This window comes from Zalophus californianus, chromosome 9 (genome assembly GCF_009762305.2).
Source record: "Zalophus californianus isolate mZalCal1 chromosome 9, mZalCal1.pri.v2, whole genome shotgun sequence".
Classification (NCBI taxonomy): Eukaryota; Metazoa; Chordata; class Mammalia; order Carnivora; family Otariidae; genus Zalophus; species Zalophus californianus.
Genome location: NC_045603.1, coordinates 126528037 through 126539468, shown reverse-complemented (window position 1 = coordinate 126539468; position 11432 = coordinate 126528037). Strand labels below are relative to the sequence as shown.

General features: G+C 43.3%; 1 protein-coding gene across 1 annotated transcript; it reads right to left on the bottom strand.

The window, feature by feature from the left end:
* Window positions 1-430: 430 nt before the first annotated feature.
* Window positions 431-11056, bottom strand: ACBD7 (acyl-CoA binding domain containing 7). Its single transcript, XM_027593461.1, has 4 exons — window positions 10947-11056; window positions 2221-2338; window positions 1973-2035; window positions 431-1887 (listed from the first exon to the last, which is right to left on the bottom strand). The coding sequence occupies exons 1-4, from the start codon at window positions 10959-10961 to the stop codon at window positions 1814-1816; spliced, it is 270 nt and encodes an 89-aa protein (XP_027449262.1). The 5' UTR covers window positions 10962-11056; the 3' UTR covers window positions 431-1813.
* Between the last annotated feature and the right edge of the window lie 376 nt (window positions 11057-11432).

The following is an 11432-nucleotide window of genomic DNA, read 5'->3' as shown; positions in this document are numbered from 1 at the left end:
GGCTGAAGCAAATTATGATACATGTTTATTACCTGCTGTGCTTTACCCTTTGGTGTGACACCATTTCCAGGGCTCCCTTATGAAAGCATTGGCACAAAAGTAATTTGACTTGTGATTATTCATTTGAAAAGTTTTTAGTTAATATGGTCCACAATGGGAATCACATGGTGTAGCCAATGCCAGACTTTTGGGGTGGGCCTTCTCACCTGCCTCTCCACCTGGTAGAGGTGAAGTCCACGTGGAAAGAGCTCTGAGAGCTTCCAAGCTCTCCATTGGAAGGAGCAGCCCTGTCATTGCTGACGTCTCCCTTTTCTGGCATTTGGCTGTTGACTTCGTCATGGCAGACTCCCGACAATCTTCAGGTAAGACTTAGTAGAGATGAGAACCATCTTTACGTTCTAAAATTTTCCAGAATAGGAATCAAGCTAGATTTGTTTTTCATGAAACTTTTTATTTGGAGATAACTGTAGATTCACATAATACAGAACTACCCAGTTCCCCCAAATGGTAACATGTGCAAAACTCCAGTGTAATGTTACAAAGCTAGCCGTTCACAGTGATACAGCCAAGGGACAGAACATTCCATCCACACAGGATCCCTCCTGCTGCTCTTTCAAGCCACACCTACCTCCCTCTTCTGTGCTCTGTGGCAGTCACTGTTCTGTTCTCTATGTCTGTAACTTTCCCATTTCAAGAAAGTTACGTAAATGGAATCATACCCTGTGTAACGTTTTGGGACTGGCTTTTTTTCACTCAGAATAATTCCTTGGAAATTCATCTAGTCTATTCAGATTTTTTTTTTTTTTAAGTCACATGAAATCAATCTATCCCTCCTTGGTCATAGTATACCAAACCCAAACCCTTATCCAGGGAATAGAAGTACACTGTTTTTTGAGATATTTATCCTATGCAATCTCAAACAGATTTTAGAAGTGCTAAAACAAGACTATCTTCTTTCAGGGAACCTGTGTGCGGCAAGAAAGACTGAGGATTAGGCCACTATTATATTCCAGACTCTGCATTTTCACTCTGATAAAAATGAATGTAAGAGGCACAGTAGTTGTACATTTTATTATCACTAGATACTACATTTAATTTTTTTGTCTTAAATGTAAAAATTTAAAGAAAAATAATTGAAAGATGGCTTTTTTCTTTCTTTGAATAGTCATGGACTCGTAAGTTTATTTTTAAAAATTTTAATTTATTTGTTAGGCTTTATATAATGTGTGCTTTAAATTGAAGGTAGGATAATTAGAGTTACCTCAATTATCAATTCTCAATTATCTGAAGAATCATTCAATTCTTACAACCCTGTGAGATTGATTTTCCCCCTCTACTCTATAGTTGAGGCTTAGCAAGGTTAAGTAATTTGTCTCAGGTCACCTAGTAAAAAATTACAGAGTATGGACTGGAACCAGGTATGTTTATGATTTCCAAGGTCCCAAGCCAGTGAGAATCCCAAAGTTACATAGTGTAACAAAGGCAGAACCTTGTTATTGGTTCTTAATAAACTGTTTTGATCATATACCAATAATACTAACTCACTGTAGAAAAACAGATAAGCCAAAAAAAAAAAATTGTTAATGTTTTGTGACATACTACCAGAGCAATACTTTTTTTAAAAATCCCCTGGTTTTAGCAAGTAAAATTTCATTAAATAGTTTCAGCATACCTCTAATTAAGGATTACAATTCATGTTAACAGCAAACATACTCGTGACATGAAAAGAGTTAACAGTGCATTTCTTCCTTAGATGTTAAGAAATGATACCATTATGAAGGCTTCAAAAGAAAAACTTTCTCATAGATGAACTTTAAATTCCATATTTTTCTATCAGCTCTTTTGCTTTAGAAATATAGGCACTCATGGCATCTTCCTTCAACCGCCCTAGAAAGACAGAATCAGAGTATCTCACTGACTGATGTATTGGAAAATTAAGAAAGTTTATTTTACTTATTTAAGAATTAACAACCTTTTTGGAGGTTCCATGCTTCCCATTTAGCCTTGCCTTTTAAATCTAACATTCCTGGACACTCTGCCAAAAGAAGGATAGTTATATTTTCAAGTTTACTTTTTACTCAATGCTTTTATAAACATTGTTCAGATGAAATGTATTTTAAAAAATATATGATTTTAAAAATATTAACATATTAATAATATATATTACATTTTAATATATATACACATACGCGCGCGTGCGCGCACACACACACACAATACCAATATTAATGTCTCCAACTACAGATTGTTTGTAGAGCCCATAGAGTTCTTTCAGTTCTTCATCATCTGGTCTTGTTTTCAGCTTCCTCACATCTTCTGCAATCCTATCAAAATCAGCCTAGAACAAAAGGAAGAAAAGGCAAATGGTGCATTCACTAACTTTCAACAGGCCCATCTAATTTGGGGGTATTTCCCACCAAACAGTGGGAACGCAAAAAGAAAGAGGAAGGTTTCAAACAGAACTATTACTGGACTGATCCTACCAGAGTTATCCTAATTTCTTTTAATTTATGGATACCTCTCCTGGTACTTACCTGATATTCAGACAAGATGTGGAGAACTACATAAAACTGTTATAAGTGAAAATTCCTTTTTTTTTTTTTTAGTAGGCTCCACACCCAGCATGGAGCCCAATGTAGGGCTTAAACCCACGACCCTGAGATCAAGACCTGGGCTGAGATCAAGAGACAGATGCTTAACTGACTGAGCCACCCAGGTGCCCCAATACTGAAATTTCTCAATACTGAAAATCTTAAAACTTTTAAAATTTTTAAAAATTTTAAAAACTGAAAAAGACATAAATGGAAGATATTCTATGCTCATTAATTGGAAGAAATATTATTGTTTAAATGTCCATTCTACCTAAAGCTATCTACAGATTCATTGCAATCAATTCTTATCAATGTTCTAATGGCATATTTTACATAAGTAGAAAAAACAACCTTAAGGTTTGTATAGAACCACAAAAGACCCTGAACAGCCAAAACAATCTTGAGAAAGAATAACAAAGCTGGAGTCATGCTGTGTCCCGATTTCCAACTATATCACAAAGTTATACTAATCAAAACGGTATGTTATTGGCCTAAAAACAAACAGATCAATGAAACAGAATAGAGAGCCCAGAAATAAAAGCATGCATATATGGTCGATTAATTAATGACAAAGGAGCCAAGAATGTAGAATGGGGAAAGGTGAGTCATTAAACAAATGGTGCTGGGACAACCTGACAGCTACAGACAAAAGACTGAAACTGGACCACAAGCTGACACTATGCACAAAAACCAGCTCAAAGGATTTAAGGTAAGGTCAAGTAAGACCTTTTGTTTAGATCTTGAATGTAAGACCTAAGACCACAAAACTCCTCGATAGAAAACAGAGGGGATAAGCTCCTGGACACTGGTCTCAGCTCTGACTGTTTGGATCTGACACCAAGTGCAAAGGTAACACAAACAAAAATAAAGAAGTGAGACTCCATTGAACTAGAAAGCTTCTGCACAGTAAAGAAAACCATCAACAAAATGAAAAGGAAACCTATGGAATGGGAGAAAATATTTGTAAATCATATATCTTTAAAGTGGTTAATATCCAAAATATATAAAGAACTTATACCACTCAAGAGCAAAAAGAAAAAAAAAATCAATTAAAAAATGGACAATGGAACTAAATAGACATTCCCAAAGACATACAAATGGAGGCGGTTTGATGCTGCCTGGGCCATGGTGCAGCTCCAGCCTCGTACCTCCCACACCCCTGCATCAGTGATGGTGGAGGAGGGCCAGCATGCCTGGGGGAGGGGGAGAAGGAGGAGCTTGGGGAGGGGTAGGCAGAGCACCACCGGGAGGGGGAAGAGTGTCACCTGGGGGGAGGAGGAGGGGGAACGTCTTGCCTAGGTGGGGTTGAGGGGGTGGGGAGGAGAAGGCAGAGCACTGCCTATTGGTCCGGCAGCCCAGCAACGCCTGTCAGGGAGGAGCTGACTGGCCAGCACCCAGGACGAAGCACAAAGGGGAGCAGCTGGTTGGGGATAAAGCACTCTTGAAGAAGACGAGCTGTCCGTCCAACAAGGAAAACTCCTTCCAGATTACATTCCGGAGAAGTTAACTGCAGTTGGACAGACTAATGTAATGACATCATCAAAAAAGTTGAAAGAAGAAGAAAGCAGAAGAAAAATGAAGAATGTGAAAAAGGAAGTGATTCCAAGAAAGCTGAAATAGGTACAAAAAGTAGAGTCTATGGACCAGAATAAAAGCCACTTGACTCTCAGGCTAGAAGACCAAGATCTGAGAGATTCAAGGCACTAAGCACTGAAAGCCTTTAGAGAGAATTCTTTATATGGTTCCAGAATCAATAGAACTACTGTAAATAAGTTCCTATGTCTTGAAAATAAGAGGTTACCAGGGAAAAGGGCAGCCACCCAGTTTCTGAATAATGCTTGGGGAGCTCAGAAAAAAAATGCCAAGAGGTTTAAAAGACAGTGGCTGGTCAGAAACATGAAAACTTCTAAGAAGTAAATCAAAGCTAAATGAAAAATGAGAACTTGTATGTATAGAGCTTATTCAGTTTAAAGAATTAGTTTTTTCTGAAAAAATCCAATAAATCATTTATAAATTAAAATAAATAAAGAGGGCGCCTGGGTGGCTCAGTTGGTTAAGCGACTGCCTTCGGCTCAGGTCATGATCCTGGAGTCCCGGGATTGAGTCCCGCATCGGGCTCCCTGCTCAGCAGGGAGTCTGCTTCTCCCTCTGACCCTCCCTGCTCTCATGCGCGCTCTCTCTCATTCTCTCTCTCAAATAAATAAATAAAATCTTTAAAAATAAATAAATAAATAAAGACATACAAATGCCATGTGATTCAGCAATCCCACCTGTGGGTATATATCCAAAGGAAGCAAAGTCCCTACCTCACAGTGATGCTGGCACCCCCATATTCACTGCATCATTCTTTACAACAGTTAAGACATGGAAATTACAACCTAAGTGCCCGATGATGGATGGATAAAGAAAATATGGTATATATAGACATGCACACACATAATGGAATATTGTTCAGCCATAAAAAGGAAGGAGATCCTGCCATTTGCAGCAACATGGATGGAACTTGAGAGCATTATGTGAGGTGAAGTAAGTCACACAGAGACAAATACTGTAGGACCTCACTTACATGTGGAATCTAAAATAACTAAACTTAGAAAGGACAGACTGGCAGTTGCCAGAGGGGGGTGAAGGGTGGGGGAAATGGGTGAATGTGGTCAAAAGGTGGGGGGAAAATTTATCAAGAGAAATTTTAATACATATTTCTTTTTTTTTTAAGATTTATTGATTTATTTGAGGGGGGGCAGAGGGGAAGAGAGAGAGGGAGAGAATCCCAAGCAGACTCCCGGCTGAGCGTGGAGCCCGACGAGGGGCTGGAACCCACAAGCTGGAGATCACAACCTGAGCAGAAACCAACAGTCAGATGCTCAACTGACTGAGCCATCCAGGTGCCCCTACACATACAATTTATACAGCGTATAAATTCCACAATTTGGAATATTCCACACAAAGGAAGGTCTATGTGCTCCCAGTACTATTTTTTAAGATTTTATTTTTTATTTATTTGAGTTATCTCTACCCCCAATGTGGGGTTCAGTCGCAGAATCCTGAGATCAAGAGTTGTATGCTCCACTAAGCCAGCCCCTGTGTGCTCCTAGCTTTATCCCTTCTCTTTTAACCTCTTTGTTTACCTAAAAAGGGCTTTGGTGACTACTTCCTTAATATAATTTTTCTATTCTTTTTTTTAAAAAATACACTGTATTTTACCTTGTGTTATTTAAATCAGGGATAAGCAGGAAATGTCACCAGCCTGGGTATCAAACAAGAGAAGCTCAGGGAGGCATTCTACCCCCACCCTCCATTTTCTTTCTCCAGTGCATAGCTCCCTTTGATCCAAAGATCCAAAGTGTTAGCAGAGAAAGTGGATAGCCCTGCTGTCATGTCAGAACCCCAGAGACTGGGTTCTCCAACCTAAATAACCTTGAAAAAGGCCCAGGGGTCTAAGAAGCATGGGTGCATGTGACAAGGGTCACACACCATGCCTCACCTTTCTGAGTGTCTTTCTAGGAAGTTGTCAACTGCTTCAAACAACGTCAGGGTTAAGAACACAGATTCTAGGGGCACCTGGGTGGCTCAGTCAGTTGAGCATCTGCCTTCGGCTCAGGTCATGATCCCAGGGTCCTGGGATCGAGCCCCGCATCGGGCTCCCTGCTCTGTGAGAAGCCTGCTTCTCCCTCTCCCACTCCCCCTGCTTGTGTTCCCTCTCTCGCTCTCTCTCTGTCAAATAAATAAATAAAATCTTTAAAAAAAAAGAAAAAAGAACACAGGTTCTAGGGGCGCCTGGGTGGCTCAGTCAGTTGAGCATCCCATTCTTGATTTTGCCTCAGGTCATGATCTCAGGGGCGTGAGATGGAGCCCCACATCAGACTCAGGGTGGAGTCTGCTTGAGATTCTCTCTCTCTCTCTCTGCTCGTGTGTGTGCACGCTCTCTCTCTAAATTAAAAAAAAAGAGAAAAAAAAGAAAAAAAGAACACAGGCTCTAGAGCCAGACTGCCTTGGGGCGCCTGGGTGGCTCAGTTGGTTGGGCGACTGCCTTTGGCTCAGGTCATGATCCTGGAGTCCCGGGATCGAGTCCCGCATCGGGCTCCCTGCTCAGTGGGGAGTCTGCTTCTCCCTCTGACCCTCCCCCCTCTCATGTGCTCGCTCTCTCTCTCAAATAAATAAATAAAATCTTAAAAAAAAAAATAAAATAGAGCCAGACTGCCTTGATTATAATCTCAGCTTCATCACTTAAGAGCTGTGTATCCTTGGGCAAGTTATTTAACTTGTGTCTGTTTTCTCGGCCAGAATATAGGACAATAATACCACCTATCCACCAGGTTGTAAAGAAGATTTAAATAGGTTAACACATGTCAAATATTTAAAATAGTGCCTGGGACATGTTTAATAAAGGTTACCATTACTATTTTAGGTCTTTTTGGAAAAAAAAAACTAATTCTAGAAAAAACTGGAAGTACTCATGACACAAAAAACACTTTAACAAATACAAAATTGTTTTTATACACAGTTTTGTAAGTTACATAGAAAAAATAAAGACTAGCAAGAAATATACTAAAATATGAAAACAATAGTTGCCTCTGATTATTGGTAACTTCTCTGGGTTTTTCACGCTTTCTATACTCTCCAACTGTTCTATAGTGTGCCTGTGATAAGGATAAAATGAAAATGCTCTATACGTGCCCAGGGCTTCCTAAGGGCAGGGCTCTTTAGAGAAGTGTAGGGATAGTCCCCTTCAGATTTACCAGCGTCTCAGGTCATCCACTTGCTGTGAGGTCTTGCACCCTTCTCCGGTGACAGCAACTCAATTCCTCTTGGCAAGCCATGCCTCGAGGAGAATTCTAAGGCTTCTCAATAACCATACTAGGTCCCTGCCCTCCAGAAGGAATTTCTGGGATATTGTTCTTCATATACGGGGTGGGGGTGGAGAGTGGGGGCATGGAACCCTGTGACAACCTAATGAAAGTCTTGGACCCTCTCCACAAGAGGTCAGGCCCTGACAGGGTTTCACACACAACTTCAGGGATCCCTGTTCTTTCTCCCTTCCAGGGTACAGAAGCCTGTTCCAGAGCAGGGGCCAAGATCATTCTTTCCATCCAGCATGCCCTTTGGTAGTGCCACAACTTGATACATTCCTGCTCCATGCTGTGCTTCCAGTGTACCCTCCTCTATGGGGCCTTTCCCAGTTCAACCACGATGAGCTCTAGGGGAAAGAACACTGGCCTCACATCAGGATCTTGGGTTTGAATTCTAGCTTTGAGATACAATACCATGGGATTTTATGCAAGCAACAAAACTCCTTTGAGATTCAGCCTCAGGCAAAAAAATGATACTATCAACTTCAGTGAGAAGGTGTTAAGATTAAATCCCACTAAGAACAGATATATTCTTGATTTCGTTCTGTTGACTCTGCCCACCCAGAGCTCATCACTTGACTCACACTACTTAACAGATGTATTGAACACCTGTGGTGCACCAGGCCTTTGCTAGGCAGACAGGGATGAACAGGGCAGCCAGCGCTCAAGGAGCTCAGGCTCTGGGGGGAGATGAGCAGGTCAACAATGATCATGTGATACTGGCTGTGGGCCCTCTGGGGATGCAGAGGCAGGAGTGTCAGCAGGTGGGGAAGAAGCTTTCCCAGCAGAGATGGCACTTAGCTAAGCCCGAGGGGACAGCACCTGTTGGATGGACAGGAGCATGGAAGGGTGTTCCAGGTGGCATGGACAGCATGTATGAGGGCTCAACAGGAAAGCTGAGTGGGACTGGATTTTTTTCCCCCATATATGCATAACAGAGGACAGGCGTAAGTATTCATGCCTTACAGAGAGCACTGGTAGGCAGTACCAGCCCCTCTGAGTCCTTGGTGAATAAATCAATGAGTGAGTGGATATTAGGTGGGTCTGAAAACTATCAGAGTTGAGAAACAGCTTGAAATGTACAGTTGTTTACACTTAATTCCAAAGCATTCTGGGTCAAAGGGGGAGTTCAGTAATGTCCCTGTGCCACTGTGGAGCTGGGCTCATTGCTTTTGGTGAGGAATTTCAGCCTTTGCTGAGCTCATTCTTCTAGTGCTGGGGCCTCGGTGTCCCGCTTGAATGCATGTGTACATCATTTCCCTCAGAAGGCCTCTCCCCAGACTCTCTCCTGTTCATGTTTTCATAAGGCCCTCTGACCACACCTGGTGTAGTAGTGACCCCAGTGATCCCACCAGCACTCACAGGGGGTGCATCCTGCTTTCCTGGAGCTGGAACCCTCTACCCTCTTACCACCTAGGAGTATTGACCACCCTGGCCTCTCGGTAAGTTTCCTTTCCAATTTCATCACAGCTGAAAATAGCCTCTGAAGGTGACTCTCACCTAATCTAGTTCTACTTTCTGCAGCCAAAGAACATGGTCATCCCACAATACGAGGTTGACAAAACCTTTTTTTTTTAAGATTTATTTATTTATTTTAGAGAGAGAGTGTGTGAGTGGGGTGAGGGGTTGAAGGAGAGAGGGAGAGAGAATCTCAAGCCGACTCTGCGGTGAGCGCAGAGCCCAATGTGAGGCTTGATCTCACAATCCTGAGATCATGACCGGAGCTGAAACCAAGAGTCGGATGCTCAACCAACTGAGCCACCCAGGCACCCTGACAACCTTTTTGAGCAATCATTTCCCATTGAGGAGCTGAATTAGGAAGATCATAAATTCTCACACTGCATGGTTCTTAAGTCATACAAACATGCATGGAGGGAAAGGGGTTAATGATTTGCCCATTGTAAAATCGTGAACCCCCAAGACTCAAAAAGATGTAGCTTCTTGAAGAAGCAGTCCGCCTTTGAGCATCGTCTTCTAAAAAAGAAATACATCCAGTTTACCTGGCTCTCAGCTTTGCTAAAAGTTTTGCTACTGAAGTAAACCTACTGTAAGTTTAAAATAAAGTTTGGAGATTATAGCTGAATTAGAAATCCCATTTGTTTGCCAAACAAAACAAAATACTAAGCTAAAAAGGAATACAGTTTTGATATTGAAAGGTTTGATTATTTTGAGGAAAGCTCAATATGAATTATTTGTCCTACATAAGTGAAAAATATCTAAGTGTTCAAGGACACACTTTCCTTATTGGGTACTTACCACACGCCAGGCACTGTTTTACTTGCTCTATACATGTAGCTCATTTAATCTTGACAGTCTCTCTCCTCCATTTTTGGATGAGGAAATCGGCACAGAGAGGTTAAGCAACTACATCACAGACTAAGAAGGGGTGAGGTTTGGATTTGAACCTGGCCGACTCTGGAGTATGTGCCTTTAGTGACCATAACATACTGCTTAAAGAATCCTTAAGGGGGGGCATCTGGGTGGCTCAGTGGGTTAAGACGCCCAACTCGTGATTTTGGCTCAGGTAGTGATCTCAGGGTCCTGGGATCGAGCCCCCACGTGGGGCTCTGCGCTGGGCGTAGAGCCTGCTTGAGGATTCTCTCTCTGCCCCTCCCTCCCTCCCTCCAAAATTAAAATAAATCTAAAAACAAAAAAAAGGAATCCTTAAAGAAGTGAGCCATGCTCATTCTGTGAAATTGTATGCAGGTATTTTTTCAAATTTTATTTTAGAAGAATATTTAATGATGAAAAATGCTCCTAATACAGTGATAGGTACAGGAACAAAACTGTATATACTTAAGAGTCTAATCGAATCAGTGTGTGTATATACACACATGCACGTGCATGTACATATGCATGCACGTGCATGTGCAAGCACACACAGGCACAAATATACACACACATTTTTCACACATACAAGAATGTAATCCCTCATGTTAGCAGTGGTTATCACCTGGGTGAAGGAATTCCTAATGGTTTTTACTTACTTTATATTTGTTCTCTTTCCCCAAAGTTCCCACCCTGAACATAAATTTTTTCGCATACCAGCAAAACTATTTTGTAGTTTTACAGATCTCTGCTGTTCAGAAAAACACTTGCCTTACCAAGGAGCGAGGGGGCGCGGGTGGCACCCCAGCCGCCGTCGCCTCCCTCTCCCGGATGGAAAGAGCGGGCGGAGCAGGGCCGCCCGGTGTCCGCCCTCCCCGGGGCCAGCGCTTACTTCGCGAGTAACCAATCCCCGGGGCTCACAAGTGTTGCCATAGGGAGCCCCGGCTCGCCGTCAACAGATGGCACCGGTGCGGTCCCCACTGCAATAAGCGGGCGCTCGCGATGGGGGTGGGAGTGTCCGCGGGGTCACTCCGGACAATTCCGGGTGGGGGGGAAGCCAGGGAGCGAGGACTGCGGGACTCGAGTTCCGAGTCGCCCGCCACCCGGGGGCGTCACGCCTGCCCCACGCCTCACCTCACCAAGCCCTCTTGGGCTGCCTCCGCACCCTTCGACTCACCTGCAAAGAAGACATGGTGACAGCACTCAGCTACCGCCGCACTCCTGAGGCGCCGGTCCCTGGAGCCCGTGCGGCGGGCCTCCTTAAATGGAGGCGCGCCTCCGCCCGCCGGCTCCCATTGGCTGTGCTATGGACCCAGCCGGTTCCCATTGGCGCCCAGTACTAGGGGGCGGGGCTGAACAGTGAGTGGCATCTGCCCTGACCTCGGCGCCCGCCCGCGTCCCAAGCGGCGCGCCAGGGTACTGAGCAGCCGGCGCGACTGCAACTGGAAAGGCGAGGAGCAGGGAATTTAAATGAGTTTCTCTCCGCTCTTGGCTCGCTCCCCAATTCTTTCTCAAGAGGTTGTTTGCCGGAAATCCAGAGAAATCCCCACGGACCTCAGTGGGGATTCCTTTTGGTATATGTCGCCCTCTGTCCTCTCGTAATTCCTAGAAACCTGGATGGCAGTTTTTTGAGATCTCTCAAGCCTCCTCTCATATCTCTAGG